The 16,608-nt window shown below is 38.5% G+C and overlaps 1 protein-coding gene across 1 annotated transcript; it reads left to right on the top strand.

Moving 5' to 3' along the window:
- Positions 1-1,937: 1,937 nt before the first annotated feature.
- Positions 1,938-16,420, top strand: SMARCB1 (SWI/SNF related BAF chromatin remodeling complex subunit B1). The gene is made up of 9 exons (XM_075215788.1): positions 1,938-2,084; positions 2,665-2,785; positions 3,643-3,772; positions 6,339-6,476; positions 7,954-8,081; positions 8,718-8,884; positions 9,188-9,378; positions 13,459-13,590; positions 15,951-16,420. The coding sequence occupies exons 1-9, from the start codon at positions 1,956-1,958 to the stop codon at positions 15,988-15,990; spliced, it is 1,176 nt and encodes a 391-aa protein (XP_075071889.1). The 5' UTR covers positions 1,938-1,955; the 3' UTR covers positions 15,991-16,420.
- The last annotated feature ends 188 nt before the right edge of the window (positions 16,421-16,608 follow it).

Raw genomic sequence — 16,608 nt, 5'->3', positions numbered from 1 at the left:
CCCAACACAACATAGCACATTTAAAAAACAAAAAAAACAATGTTAAAGGAGAACGCCAACCTTATCAACCTAGTGTTTGGATATGCCCCTGGCAAATCTTTTCTGTGCCTTCTTTTGTGGGTCCAACTGGAAATGTGCAAAGTAAAAACATTGAAAATGTCACTTCACCTTCCTGTCTACTACCACTGCCCTCTGCGAGGCACGCTCACAATCACCCAATAAGGAAAAGATAAATATTGCATCTCGGCACGTGCTGATATCTTGGTCCACAAATCCATGCACTTCTCTATAACTGCTCATGTTCAGCAATAGGTGGAAGTCACAAAACAGTGTTTGCAGATTTGTTATTTGTTTTTTTTTGCGTGTTAGTAAATTGTTCCCTGTCTTATAAAATGAATGTATTGGTGGGCTACCCTACAAATATACGGTCCAGTGTAGGTTCCTTTAAATACATTATTCGACATTACAGATAAAAACAAACACTCAGGGGCATATTCAATTCTTTGAATTCCCAGCCCCGTTAAAACTACTACCGTTATTACGGTAATAGTTAGCTGGATTTCAGGTCGCGGCTCAGGGAGCTGCGAGCTGAAATCCAGCGAGAAAACTACCGTAATAACGTTTTTTACGCACACTAACACTATTACCGTAATAACGGTAATAGTGCGCAGAGCGCGAGGTTTTCTGCGTTTCCGCTGACAATTGAATATGCCCCTCAGAATTGAAATAAGCATACAGAGCAAGAAAGTAAAATTATATTTTTGACGCTTTATAAATAAAAACTGTTCCTGGGTATAACTTTGTATTACATGTTTATTAATATTATTCCATTGAGTAGGGGTCGAAGTGGGATTGTATACGGTGGTATGCCATACCACCACTTCTCCTACTGCCTACATTGTAAACCATACTTGCCAACATTTGCTTTTCTTTTTCCGGGAGATGCCGGCTGGGACGTGGGCGTGCAGGGGGCGGGGCGCCGAAATCGCATAATTTTACAGTGGGGGCGGGGCTAAACGCCGCGATTCCGGGTGAATCGCGGCTTTTAAACCGAATTCTGCCCACTTCACTAGGAAGTGGGCAGATCAGGGAGATTGCCACACTCTCCCGGGAGTCCGGGAGACTCTCGCAAAATGCGGGAGTCTCCCGGACATTCCGGGAGAGTTGGCAAGTATGTTGTAAACCTATCAAATACCATTTACTTCATACCAGCTTTCTGTTGGTCAACTTCGGGAGCCTGCGGAGGAGGTGGGCGTAACAGGGGGCGGGGCTCCAAAATAGCGGCATTTTGGACCCGACGTGATGACGCATAACGCGTCATTTCACCGGGAATTGCGGCGTTTGGGACTTAATTCTGCCCACTTCACTAGGAAGTGGGCAGAATTATCCAGATGCGGGAGATTGCCACACTCGCCCGGGAGCCCGGGGGACTCTCGCAAAATGCGGGAGTCTCCCGGACATTCCGGGAGAGTTGGCAAGTATGATTTACTTACATTCCCATTACATTTTTCATTCCTTCTAAATTTCCATACTGGCACTTTAAATTTCCAGTTCCACCACTGACATTGAGCAGAAATATATTTAATTGTAAGTTTCAGAGAAAATGTGACAACCCCTAGTCCTAGCACAGTGATGTCTAACCTGTGACACTCCAGGTGTTGTGAAACTACAAGCCCCAGCATGCTTTGCAAGTAGATAACTAGCTGATAGCTGGCAAAGCATGCTGGGGCTTGTAGTTTCACAACACCTGGTCACAGGTTAGCCATCACTGTCCTAGCACATTAATGCTGCAATAAAAACAAATACACCAGGAATTAGCTTAGCAAAGACAGCGTCACAGGTCTGACCATACTGCTTTGCGTTGTATTTTGGGAGACGCGAGCTTGCAGTTCCGCGCATGCCCAGTTGTTACCGCCTGCATCGCGCATGCTCACTGGGAGGTTGCTCTTCCACGCATGCTCGGTGCGGCGGGCCCGGCGCTGGGAAACGGCAAGATGATTATGGCGCTGAGTAAAACGTTCGGCCAGAAGCCGGTGAAATTTCAATTAGAGGAGGATGGCGATTTCTACATGATCGGCTCCGAGGTATGTGATAGGGAGCTCAGGCTCACGGCTGTGAAACGCAGCAGGATCTCGCTGTAGAGAGCAAGGCCTGAGACAAAGGACAGGAGGGAGGGTGCATACAGACATACAGACAGAAAGGAGTGTTAGACAATAATATGAGGAAAGGGTACATACAAGAGGGTAAGATTAGGTTTTCTGTTTTTGGAATACTTTCACTTGAACCCAACTGCACTCTCCGAGAGTCTTCTGCTTCAGGATTTTGAGAATGCTTTCCAGTTGCTGTAACCTGGTTAAATTAAATAACTGATAAGCTAATACATTTAACTGGGAGGTAAGGTAAATGAATCATGTTGGATAGAATAACTTAAAGATCAATAACATTTCTGGTACTGTTGTAAGAAGCTGTGGTGAGTGCAATTGAAATTGTTTATGTGTATACCTTTTTATTTATAATAACAAAGGGGGTTTAGAAAGTGAAATTTGAGGGGTCAGAGTGATCCACTACTGAGTATCAATTACACAAATCCTCATTGTGAAATGTCTTATCATATGAATGTTGTGACTGGCATATAAGAAGCAACTCTCATGTTTCTGTTCACAGGTGGGAAATTACCTGCGCATGTTTAGGGGCTCACTGTACAAAAGGTATCCTTCCCTCTGGAGACGCTTGGCCACAGTTGAAGAAAGAAAGAAAATTGTAGCCTCCTCTCATGGGAAGAAATGTAATGTAGCTTTAATGTTTTGTTTTTTGTTGTTGTTGTGTTTTGTTTTTTTGTTTTTTTTACTGTCCAGTCAGGGGCTTATTTACAGTTTGTTTCCCTAGCACATTTTAGATAATTTTGAACCAACATATTCCTGTTGTGCTGCCTGATTCCTCCTTTTGGGCTAAACAATTTAATTGCTGCCCAAGGTCTGTGTATTGTCTATTTTAGGGTTAAACTGGCTTGAAAGTAATACTCAACATGATCTTTATTACATTGCATTGATTATTCTGGTTGGCATCATGGCTCTACATTTACCTATGCATAGTAATAGACCAATATCTGATCTCAAAACTTATCGCACATGTGTGTCTACAGGCTGTACACATTTAGTCTATATAGAATACATAGTTTACTTTGTTTGGTTACGCACAGGAATGACTTAATTTAATTAACGATCCCAAGTAAAGAGTGTATTTGTATGTTTAAGGTAGGGCAAAAAATTATGGTTATTGTCTCCATTTCTGAGGTGGATACAATATTAATAAAAATGCACAGAAAAGCTTACAATCTAGTGCTCCATTGTTGCAAGAAATCCTTTCCAATTCACTTCATAGGGCGACGTCACACCAAGTTAAAATTGCCAATGTTTTGGAGCAAAAGAAAATGTAGCACATAGCCACTACAGTTCCCTCCCATCGTGATTTCATTCTGTCCATGTTTAACAGCTTTCTATTGATGCTTATGCAGTTATAAAACTTTAAATATTTTTATGGTAACATATATCTTTGAAAAGATTTTTCCCCTGATTGAGATTAATTTACACATGATGTAGATATATAATGTCCTTTTAATACTCTGTCTTTATCCATATCTAGATCATGGATACACAACATTAGCTACTAGTGTTACACTCTTGAAAGCTTCAGAAGTTGAGGAGATTCTTGATGGGAATGATGAAAAGTACAAAGCTGTTTCTATTAGCACAGAACCTCCAACTTACCTCAGGTAAGTGAAATGCTATTCCATATGTTATGTTTGTGTGTTTGTGTGTGTGTGTGTAAAGAGACTTTTTTGTTTGTCCCAGGTCTGTACACAATCGTGTAAATTTTGTGCATTTGCTGCTTTCTTTATAGAAAATGAAGTTTAGAAACCCCAAATATTTTTTTTTTCCCCCCACTTTGGGATTATTTTCTCTTAAATGGACATAGGTTTAATCCAGAAGTGTTATAATTTTATTTCATATGTAACCCCTCACCCCATTCCATCCTGCTCAATCTCTTGTCCATAAAGAATTTAGAAAATGAGCAAAGCTTGTGTAGGTTGGAGATGCTACTTGTGAAATCAACCTGCACAGATCCTGTTTACGTACAATTTCTCTTCTGGAGAATAGATTGAGCAGAGCTGTTCTGGGGCTAACAACTCCCTGAAGATGATCCTGCCAGAAGTGATTAACACACACACTCTGGGGCACCCTTGTCAGTAGTTTATAGGGAAGGAGGGTTTTGCTGGAAAGTAGTAAGTAGACTGGAGTTCTCTGAATGGTTGTGCCATGTGAACTCCCCAAATATGAGCATTTTAGAAATGCAACTCTAGCAAATATGCAGTACAAAAAGAAACTGCAATCTTTGTCTTGACAAATTTTTTGTAATGTATTTGGTGTGAGAATAAAAAAGTTGACATAAATGTCTGCATTATATGGTTCTTACATGTATTTTGCACTTGTGTATCTCTGAGGTGGAGGAATTGGAAGATGGCCCTGCTCGTAGACTAAATACTGCCATCTGCCATCTTTTTCTGACTTCACTTGCCAACATTTCCAATAATAATCCAATTGATTTTGATCAGTATATTATGGGGTATGGGGTGGTTGGTTTGGAACCAGTTGACGATGTTCATTGCAACAGTCATCATAATACCTAAGCTTTGATGTATTGTTTTGTAATATATAATCCTCGTATTCAAGGACGGGTGCTTCAGTCTTGTAATGTAACTCAAAATAACCTTTAGTAAAGAATAAAACATACACAAGGTTTTTTTAAAATCATTTAATACATAAGGCTTTGTGTGGTATAAATGTACCCATATTAGTGGGTACTTAGTATAAATAAACACACTTTAGGGCTATTTGGTAAACATATACTTTACATTTTTACATAACATCTTTACTGTCAAGATTGAGAAACCATGTTCTATAGGGACTGTATGTTTATATTTTGTTAAGATGAGAAATGTGAACATAAGGCTTGAAGAATGCTAGGATTCATAGCAATTTTGATGTAAAGCCTAAGGGAAAATGGTAATTCTTTAGCACAAACACAATTGATTTGTTTCTAGGTGAAACCAGTATTTTATATTGTATTTCACAGCTTCTATTCTTTGTCCATTAGATTTGAATATGTTTTGCTTTAGATGTATCTACAATTTTGATATTTAAATAAGAGATTATTTCTTCTATTTAGTCTTATTATATATAACAATTTGCTTAACTTGGATTATATGCGGAGAACTGTCTGTTGTATTGATGTTAAATTTAGGAATGTACTGAACCAGAATTTTCTTTGGGTTTTTGGCTCCATCCCATAGGTTTTTAATAAAATTCTGATTCCCCAAATCATTATGATTATGGCAACTATTAGTTGCATTTCACTAAGGCTTGAGCACTTTATTGTATTCACTCTTCGGGGCAGATTCAATTCCTGCGCATTATTACTGTGACTACAGCAATTTTAATGCGGCTCACAGAGCCGCAAGCAAAATCGGCGTTGAAATTACCGTAGTAACTGTAATAATGCGCAGCTATTACCATAGTAATAGGAATTGAATCTGCCCTAATATGTCCTACATATGTGGGATGTCCTCGGTTTAAAAGTGTGTTTAGTTGGCTATAGGTTGTTATCAGATCATCAGAATGTTCACTATAGAAGTGCGTTTGCTGGGAGGCTGTGACCTCTCTACTAGTGCAAATGTTAGTGTGGACAGCACTGGATATTGCATGGGCATTGCCATTATGTGAATATAGAAATGGATGCATGATGGGCAAAGGTCTCTCCAACACATAGTAGCAGTGTCAGGCTCCCGATGCTGGATTATTGTGTCGAACACACTTCTATTAGAAACAAAGCTCGGCCATCACCTTGTTTTGTTCTATTTTAGTATTGTTGTTTGTATTATTGGTGGGCATATTGTCATGACATTGAGTAATCAGTTTGAGCTAGAAAGTCAACATTGTACTAGAATTGTCATTGCATATTTATTTTTTAAACATAGTTAAATTGACCAAACGCATGAATGGACTCTGAGAACAAGCATACTTTATAAGTGTAAGTTATGTTTGAGCCACAGATCTAAAATCGAATATTTTACTATGTGTTAGTGCAGTTTAAAATTAAAGTGCAAGAATCGACCATACAAGTTCCTATGTATTTAGTCCCACTTATTCAGGTGCATAGTAATATACATTGTTTGAATCACCTGGTAAATATTAGTTAAAACCTTTTGGTACAGTACACGTATCCTTAAGCATATATTATTTTTGGAAATATCTGACAGCTGTATTATGTTTTGATTATAGGGAACAGAAAGCAAAAAGAAACAGCCAGTGGGTTCCAACACTGCCTAACAGCTCCCACCACTTGGATGCAGTGCCCTGTTCTACTACTATCAACAGAAACCGCTTAGGTCGTGACAAGAAAAGGACCTTCCCTTTGTGGTGAGATTAGCATTGTTTCTTACATTTTGTATCCATATTATTTGATGTGTTAGATTTAACCTATGGTGTACATTTTATAGTAGAAGATGTTATCCTATGTTAAATGGAATGTAGTCTTAGTAGATATACATGTTTGCTCCGGGAAAAGGGAGTGGAGAGGGGTGCACAGACAGCGGCTAAGCAAAAGTAATTTCCCCTGGTAACTATCGGAAGTAGTATTTCAAGAAGCAGCTGTATCTATTTGATAAAAGAAGCCAAATAGCCACTTATATGAAATAAAATGACACATTGGGTATAAATGACTTCACTACCAAATGTATGTTAAAAGTGGATAACATGTATTTTCAACCACAGTATAGTTGATCACCTCTGACCATTTCATAGAAAAGAACAAAAAGTATTACATTTTTAATAAATATTGAAATAGATTTACACTTTTTGTTACATAATGAATGTGGCTTACAATTGCACCAGAGATATTAGTTTGTTTCATTTAAATGATATGTACACGTCCCACAAATTTATTTTTTATTAGTTGTGTAATATTAAAGCGCCTCCCCAGCACCTAGCTGCTTTTTCAGATGCGAGAACTGGCAGTCAGGCAGCTCACTTACTTTGTGAATAGTATGTAATATTAGACTTATAATTGATTGCCCAGTGTCATCTTTACTGTCAGTTTATTCCACATCTACCTCTTGTGCTAGTCATGTTTCAATGATTAGCCCGAATGGTTAATTACAGCTTCCACACAATAACATATGGTGAATTATAATGCAGGTTCTTTTAGTGTGCTTTGCTCTCTTTTTATTGACAGGTATGTATGTTCTGGGTTAAAGGTGTCATGCACCTTAGGGCAACTATCCCACTAGAGTATTGGGCTGGAACAATCCTACAGATTGTCTGCTAGGATGGATGGTGTGAATTGAATGAAATGCCTGATTGGATGACTGCAGGTCCTATCCATACTGGTGCCACCCTCATGACAGCACTGGTACATCAGTGATGGGCAACCTGATGCACATTAGGGACTGCCTGGGTGGCCCTCTAACCTTTAAAAAGGGGCACACATTACCCTCGATCTCTGTAATAAATGAAATCAATACATTTAATCAAAGAAAGCAAAACTTATCTGTAATAACATATCAACAAACATTTTAAACAAGTGTTACAAGCTAAAATAAATCTGGTAATAAAGCAGGAAGAAGCTGGAAAAGCAAGTTAAGGTTCAGAGGGCTGCTTGTTACCCATCTCTGAATAAAAGGAAGGAGATTTTTCCAAAAAGTAGACAAGCCCTTTAAGTGTTTGGGAAGTGGTTATCTTTAGGTTCTGTGTGTTGCGAAAAAGAAAATGCATGTTACAATGCTACAAAGGTGTAAATGCTCTCATTGGTTTCATATTGACTACATCAAATTGTGATATTTGAGCTAGTAAGTGACCATCTTTATTGTTTAGCAGTGTGTTTCCTATTGATTTACAGCTTTGATGACCATGATCCAGCAGTGATTCATGAGAATGCTTCTCAACCAGAAGTGCTAGTTCCCATTCGATTGGACATGGAGATAGATGGGCAGAAGTTGCGCGATGCCTTTACGTGGAACATGAATGGTACTTTTACCTTTATATTGTTGACATTCAATGAATATAGGAATATTGTTAGGTCTTGTACACACGAGTGTGAAAAGGCTAGGTAAAGGCAAATACAAAACTTTGTATTTTGTCCTCTCTTTAAGAGAGCATCAATTAACCCATCTCAAAGCTTTCCTGCAGCATAATGTACTATCCACTTAATAGATTGAATAATGTTTTCTCAGATGTTTCTTTAGTAGATGAAACAAAGTACAGTGGCTTAGTGTTTAGTACTACTGTCTAACTGCAGTGGGGTCATGAGTTTGTTCCCGAACATGACTTTATCTATGTGGAGTTTGTATGTTTTCCCTCTGTTTGCGTGGGTTTCCTCCCACACTCCAAAAGCTTAGTAGTAGGTTAATTGTTTAATTGCTATTAAAAAATGACCTTAGTCTTTCTCGGTCTGTGTGTGTGTGTGTGTAAGTTAGGGAATTTAGACTGTAAGCTCCAATGGGGCTGGGACTGATGTGAGTGAGTTCTCTGTACAGCGCTGCGGAATTAATGGCACTATATGCATAGCTGATGATGATAGTATTAATCACACACAAGAAGTATGTTTGCATGTAGGAAATGAATGTTTATGTTGTTTAACTCTCTTCTTTTTCTCTTCAATAGAGAAGTTAATGACCCCAGAAATGTTTGCAGAGATTCTGTGCGACGACCTAGACCTCAACCCGCTTGCTTTTGTCCCAGCTATTGCTTCAGCTATCCGCCAGCAGATAGAATCTTATCCCACTGACAGCATTCTGGAGGACCAGTCTGACCAGAGAGTCATCATCAAGGTACAGCTAAGAGAGAAATCTAGCAGACTTTACAATGTGTTCTCTCCTTTATGTTTTAGCAGCTTGATTTACTTTTAGCCCACTCCAATGCATGCCCTTGCAGTATGTTGAATGGGCCTCTTTTAGTGCAGTTGTAAGCATGCAGAATGTGTTTATTGATTTGATGCTTGGATGCTATTTTGCATGGCATATAAAGATTTTGAATATGTAACAGCAAAGATTGTGACTGAATCTTGTGTTGGTGAATGAAAGATAGCAGCCTCACTTCTTGGTTTGCGGTTTTGTCCTTGTGTTCTTCCTCAGCTAAATATCCACGTTGGGAACATATCCTTAGTGGACCAGTTTGAGTGGGACATGTCCGAAAAGGAGAATTCCCCAGAGAAGTTTGCACTGAAGTTATGTTCTGAGCTTGGCTTGGGTGGGGAGTTTGTCACCACTATTGCATACAGCATCCGAGGGCAGCTCAGTTGGCACCAGAAAACTTACGCATTCAGGTAGGAAATGCTTCTATATTTACAGTTACATAGATTGTTTTCTTTAGTGTTTTGCTAGAGCACAAACAATGAATTGCTTTCTGAAATATATTCCTATATCAAATGGATTCCAGTTACATTAAAGAAACTTTGTTTGACTTTTATTGAAACTGGCACCTCAAGTGTTTTGCACTAATCAGAAGTGTGCTATCATTTTCTGAGCTAGTAATCTAGAATCTGAGCACAAGATACGAGTAATGACACCTTTTTTGTGTACCCTCGGTTTTATAAATGCCTAATGGTAACAAGAAATGCTCACACAGCTCACTGCTCTGATGGGAATTATTAAAGTTAACTGCAAATATACTCTTGTGTCTGATAACATTAACTGTGTGTTTTACATTTGATTAGCTCACAAGTGCATAATTTTCATTTACTGTAAATATTGTCAACTGTAGAAGTCACTGAACTTATTGTTACTGTGAAGTATCTGAATGTATATCAAATAGACAAATTTGTGTGCCTGATCCCCCAGCGGTTCTCACTGTTTTTTTTGGGGTTTTTTCTTGGTCACCAGCAGTAAGATGTCTAGATAAGGCATTATTTGTGGTTGACGCACGTCTGAAATCAGATCTTCTTTTGATTTAGTGTCTATTTACATATACTAAGTATGCGAAACAGGCTTTTTTTTTTTTTTATCCCACTGGCTGATGGGAATGCAAATTAATGTCTTGTTTTTCTAAACCCACCAAAAATTAGTCTTTCCTGGGCTCATTCCAGTAAATATGTGATGAACCTTAAGCTGGGCGAATTTAGATTAAATCTTTCAGCAGATTTAGGGGGACAAAGCCATGAATTGACTGTAAAGGCTGAATATAAGAAAGAGTCCTATTTACACGAGTACTTGGGTTAGTCTGTATAAATATTTTCTTGGTTCAGGAGTCGTCTTTTTAATATTGTGTTCTTTGCTTATGTTTGTAGGCAAGAGCATATAGCTGTTTAGTCTTTGTTTTGCTCAAGAGGGGACCACAATTACACAAGCTTAATAATAAAAACGAGAGATAGATGTTTAGATTGTATTTGTACATATATAGATAAATCAAGTGCTAAGGGTTTCAAGATGTCCCATGAGATTGGCTATAGAAGTTGTGAATCTTGGCAAGCTGATGAGTGAACTTGCTATGAAACTGGTAATTTTATAAGGAAAGTGCATGTCATGAATTCTATTTAAAATGTCTTTATAGTGTATGTAATAAACATGGCTTCCTGATTCTCTGCCTACAGGCCAGTCAATTTCTTGACTTTTGTTTTGCCAAAGGCAAGAAGCAGCTTTTTTCACTCGCCTAGTTCTTTCCGTTTGTATTTATGTAACAGGCAGCTCACAATTGTTACATGACTAGTACTAGTCCTTAATAAATGCATTACTATCAATGAAGGCATTCAATTTTCCACAAAATAGACTTGACACTCTTGGGGAAAACACGTCCGAAATTTACAGAAGCCGCATTGCACATTTTTTAGTTTATGATCACATCGCATAGTGTGCAAACTGAGTGCTGTGTGCTGGAAATGCCTAACGGCTAAAAAGAAGGGGGATATTTGTTTGAGCCTTGCTATCATTTGAATGAAGGTGCTATTCTTGCTGTAGTGCTACTGTCTTAGCGTTCTATGATCACCAAGTGATTATTACTCTTCTATGTATGAGAGGGGAAGCCGATTACTGAGCACAAGAGATTTCATACATGGCATCATGTTTTTACAACTGTACATTATCATCATCAACATTTATTTATATAGCGCCAGCAAAGTCTGTAGCGCCTTACAATTGGGAACAATCATTAATAAAGCAATACTGGGTAATACATACAGAGGGGTAAGAGAGCCCTGCTCACAAGCTTACAATGTATGGGACAATGGGAGTTTGAAACACAAGGGCATGTGCTACATCATATTGCACATTGGACCAGCTAGAATGCAAAGGTAAAAAGTATTGAGTGGGCTGTGTGATCAAGTCACACAGCAATGTTGGTCAGAGGGTTGTTGTCTTGTGTTAGCTGTGTAGATGGTGGTAATAGGGTAACCTAAGGAGATGAAGATGCCCGTTGAGGAATATTATAAGCTTGTCTGAAGAGGTGGGTTTTCAGAGAACGCTTGAAGGTTTGAAGACTAGAGGAAAGGCTTACTGTGCGAGGGAGGGAATTCCACAAAGTGGGTGCACCCTGAAAAATATCCTGTAATTGGGAATGGGAGGATGTGATGAGAGTGGGAGAGAGACGCAGATTATGTGCAGAACGGAGGTGTCATTGGGAGATATTTTGAGACAAGTGAGGAGGTGTATGTCGGTGCAATTGTGTTGAAATTATATTACAATTTACTGAGAATTCCATGATAAACCTTTTTGTATAGGTCACAGAAATATCAGATGACTTCTAATATCCATAAAAATTAGTTCCTCTGATAGCAAGAGGATATAACGGATAACTTACTTTTTCCCTGGAGTCATCCTTAAAAAAAAGAAAAAAAAGAAAAGAAAATCTATGCAAGTAGGGAGATGTGATGAATAGTAAGATCCAACTTTCTTTACACTTTTCAAAGTTGCACAATAAACAATTAAAAACTTAACTCCAACTTTCTAACAATTAGCAGTGGGAGCTTTTTATGTATGATAATATATTGGATAGGGAATTGAGTCAATAACTGTTGCCTGTTGCCTTTATCCTGAGCAGTCTGGCTGCTGTGAATGCCCGCAAGTGACTGGATCTCTTGTCAGATTTAACCATATAGTACATGCACTTGTATGGCCAAATTTAAAAGTTCGAAATGTTCCAGTGATTATTTTTTGTTCCCCCTCCAATTCACAATTACCTGAATTAAAAATCCAGAAGATCATTAGGTATTCACAAAAAAAAAGTTACATTTTATATTGGATTTGCTTTTGGAACTTCTTCTTTGAATTTGTTTCTGTGCTTCTATACTAAACAGTGGAACTGAAAAAAGGATTGATCTTTTCTGTGATTTCCCTTAGTTAGAAATAACAATAATAGAGAGATTGGGGGAAAAAGCAAAGGTTCACGGCTCTCACGTTTACCAAAAAAAGATTACTGAAGTTGCAATAATTGTGTAAATGTTGCCCCAACTTTGTCCATTTTCTCTATATGTAATTTCTAAAGCAATATGTCACGTCTGTTGCTGCTTAAAAAATTACATTGGTAAGCTTTAAAAAAATAATATATTCCTCTTGTATAAGAAAAAAAAAAGTTATTTCTGGTGTAGTCAACACAGCACAACAAGGTGCAAAAACCCTTAGTTAAGAAGATGTATATGTGTCTAATAAATTGGGAGCCCTTTTCATGTTTCATTTGCATGTCACTTGTAACAAATATAATACCATTTTTGAAATGCTATAAGTACCCAGTTACAACACCTTATTGAACTGCTGATACAGTTCCTGTCCCTATATTCGTATATCTTTCAATGTATATATCCCTTATCTCACTAGATTATAGGCTATAATGAGCAAGACCCTCTACTCTTTCTTGTTTTCATGTCTGCACTTGTTTTGTCTACTTTGTATGTCCATTTGTTGTATGCTCTCTTTTCCCCATTATCCAACACTGCAGACAATAATTAATATATGGTTTGTGTCTGTGTTCTGTCATTGAATTCAAGAACAGTGGCTTAGTGGTTAGCACTTCTGCCTCACAGCACTGGGGTCATGAGTTCAATTCCCGACCATGGCCTTATCTGTGTGGAGTTTGTATGTGCTCCCTGTGTTTGCGTGGGTTTCCTCCGGGTGCTCCGGTTTCCTCCCACACTCCAAAAACATACTGGTAGGTTTATTGGCCCCCTCCCTCGTCGTCTGTGTGTGTGTCTATATTAGGGAATTTAGTCTGTAAGCTCCAATGGAGCAGGGACTGATGTGAATGAGGTCTCTGTACAGCGCTGCGGAATTAGTGGCGCTATATAAATAAATGATGATTGTTACTGTTTGAGAGTAGGGATTGTAAATTATTATAATATATGTAAATATTATTCTCAACTAAAATGATGTAATCTTCAAATTATTATAATTTTGTTTTAACACCGTTTACTTTATTTCAGTGAAAACCCCTTGCCAACAGTGGAAATTGCCATCCGAAATACAGGTGATGCAGACCAGTGGTGTCCTCTGCTGGAGACCCTTACAGATGCTGAAATGGAAAAGAAGATCCGTGACCAGGACAGGAACACCAGGTGCCACCGTCGTTTCATACGCTTTTCCTTCCGGGCTTCCCGCCGGGGTAGAATATAGACAACAAGGTGGCACTTCCTCCGAGCGTCCACGAGGAAGACTTTTCAGCTTTTGTGCACCAGCCTATGAAGTGATGTGTCTTTATCCGTGTGTGTGCTGTCGTGCTTCAACCAGTGGAGCTGCTCTTTTAATCATTATCGCACTTTGCAAGTGACGTGTTGGTATTTCATTTGACTTTAGCTGGTGGGATTGGACATTTCTCCCAGTGCTTGCCATTAGCTTAGTAGCACCATACATGCCCAATTTCCCTTATTCTTATTAGGAATGTATTTGTTTATTCTCTAGTCCCTATACTTGGTCCTTATTGCACTTAATTAATTTCCAACTTCTAGCACCTTTTGTCTCACATTGAGATAGTCAGACACCCTCTTCCCCTCTTTTTCTGTTAACGGGACCCACAATATATACGGTATATTGTTGGATTCTCTAGCAAAAGTACACCCTTCTAACTAAATAATGTTTAATGTCCTTTTAGCGTCTTGCATTTGTATTGATCAGGCTTTAGTATTCTTTATATTGGTAGGCAATACGTGCAAACTGGTGCCAAAAATATGCTTGTGAAATGTTATTGATGGCTTTGCTGCTTTAAATGCTAAACATAATCATTTAACTTCTGCCAGTTCCTGTAGAGCATAATTCTACTGGTGCATGCTGCGGTTAAATGTAAGAGGAATTGCCACTGATTATATTTCAGGTGGTGGCTTTATGAAGTATATATGTGCAGTATTAAGACTTGTAATCTTTTTTTTGTTTTTGCAATGTGTAGTGACAGTATTAATGTTTTCTTGGAAAGTAAGGAACTGTGGTTAGTATTTCAGAAAGGTCGGCCCACGCTGGTTGTGGAGCCCCCTGGAGCCTTATTGACCTAGGTAAAACAAACAGGTATACAGGGACATTCTTGTCAACGTTCATTTCTTCTATTGGTGAAATCCATCAGGAACCCAGTGTTGTACATGTTTCTGATTTGGTTTCTTGAAGACTTGGTTAAATTCATGAAAGGGCTCTTGGACACAAATGTGTGTTATACAGTCAACATTCTGATAGAAAAACTGGAATTGCATGACTATTGGACTTGGATTCTGATATTATTTATCATGTTCCTCTGTCCATTGTTTTCCCCTGAGATTTGTGAGAAATCAGGTTATTTTTAAGTTTAATGTTTCATCTTTTTTTATTTTTTTTTTATTAACTGAGCATATTAGGACCTGCTGTTTAACAGCAGTATCTGTTTCTTTTATATCTAACCATGCTGGAATGGAAAATGTGAAAATATCAGACTAGTTGTTTTTATGACCCACATTTTAATTATTTTATTACCTATAGCTATTGATGTATTTTATTGCATTCATTTCTTTGTGTGCCTTTTTAAAGAAGTTGGCTCTGAATGTGCTTAGGTTTGACACACTGACCAGTGGTGGCAGTGTCTGGTGGTTCTATAGGACAAGTCGCCTAGTAGCTTTGTTTGAAATATCTCGGAACAGGCTTTGAATGTGCTGTCAATTTTGAACCTTTAAATACACTACATCTCTTAAACTAGATATCTCCACTTGTTACATTTTAAGAGCCAGAAGAACGGCAATACTCTTGATTTGGTAAAATCAGAATTTTTTGGGGGACAGTATGTTTAATTGTACATTGTGGAAAAGGAAAAGTGAACAAAGTGCCTGCAAGTGGACAGTCAATTTCATCCTCTTGAATCTGTCTGTCCACTTGTAGGCACTTACCTTTGTTAACCCCTTGTTATTGCAGGTATATTCAGCAGAGTTGGTTCTAACATTGTTCACTGTTCTAGAGATATACTTGCTCCTGCAATATGTAGGTTTCTGCTACTATTGGCTATTAAGCTCCTGATTGCCCTTAACTCCCCATAAAGCTAATCAAAATTAGGTGTTTTTAGTTTTTTTTTTAAAAGATCGGGCCACAGACATGTACACTTACATGTGTTGTATTATGAACCCCTGTAATCCATTATCACTAATGAGGCAGCCCCATGGCCTCAGAAACCGTGTTAGCAGTATTGAACTTGCTGCCAGTAGGATAGCACTGACCTTAGTGGGCAATAATAATCTTTAGGAGTTCAAGAAGAACTTTTATAACGCATAGTCGCGATTTAGTACTTGCCTTGGTACTTTATAAATAAGAGTGGCTGTATTAAAAGTATATTCAGCATACAATGTTTCTTTCCAATGGCCAGTGTGAAATAAAAATCCCCCGTGAACATAACCCTCTGCCTTAGAGTTAAGAATACACCTACAACCTCCTTATCATTTACCTTGCCCCTCTTCTCTTTTCCTCCCTATAGGCGTATGAGACGTCTTGCCAACACTGCACCGGCCTGGTAAACAGTCCCCTCCCGACGAAACTCGCGGTTCACATCCTGGAGATGGAACCCCGCCCCATAAATAAAAAGTAACATTTAAAAAGAGAAAAAAAAGAAATGTAAAAATTACTAAGACTAAAGATTTGTGGAGGAGAGGAGGGTGGTCCCAGCACCTCTTGAGCCAAAATCAGAAGGTGCGGGGGACCCACACATTCCACTTTCAAAGCAGCTGGATGCTGCTGAGTTTGACTCCCTCACATCCTTTCTTCCATGTACAGAGTGTGAAGCATTAGTGCTACCTGACTACCGGAAGACCTGAGACAGATGTCCCAAGCCCTCCTTTATACCTGTGTACGTGATATGTAAAGCTTTTTTGTGTTCTATTTTTAATTTGTATAGGTGCTGTATGCACTTGTAGAGAAAACATTTTTGAATAAAAGTAATGCTCAATATTCTGCATTGTTTGAGGGTTGTGTTTTCTGTATTTCTATTTGAATATGTGTTTATGCTTCAATGGGTCACAGCAGCATTGGTGGCAGCGTTAGAATTTGGTTGCAAATCTAGGTCTCTCATCCCAGTCAAGCAAAATTATCCATGATCTTTAAAGGACCATCTTTTAAAGGTAAGAATACAGTGGACC

The sequence above is a fragment of the Mixophyes fleayi genome, chromosome 1 (assembly GCF_038048845.1).
Source record: "Mixophyes fleayi isolate aMixFle1 chromosome 1, aMixFle1.hap1, whole genome shotgun sequence".
Taxonomy (NCBI): domain Eukaryota; kingdom Metazoa; phylum Chordata; class Amphibia; order Anura; family Limnodynastidae; genus Mixophyes; species Mixophyes fleayi.
The sequence above is the reverse complement of the archived record's forward strand: the minus strand, read 5'-3'. Positions and strand labels throughout refer to the sequence as shown.

Coding starts and splice junctions, on each gene's coding strand:
- SMARCB1 (XM_075215788.1), top strand. CDS start 1,956: ATGCTCGGTGCGGCGGGCCCGGCGCTGGGAAACGGCAAGATGATTATG. Junction 3,773..6,338: donor GAACCTCCAACTTACCTCAG/GTAAGTGAAATG, acceptor TTTTGATTATAG/GGAACAGAAAGCAAAAAGAA. Junction 6,477..7,953: donor AAAAGGACCTTCCCTTTGTG/GTGAGATTAGCA, acceptor ATTGATTTACAG/CTTTGATGACCATGATCCAG.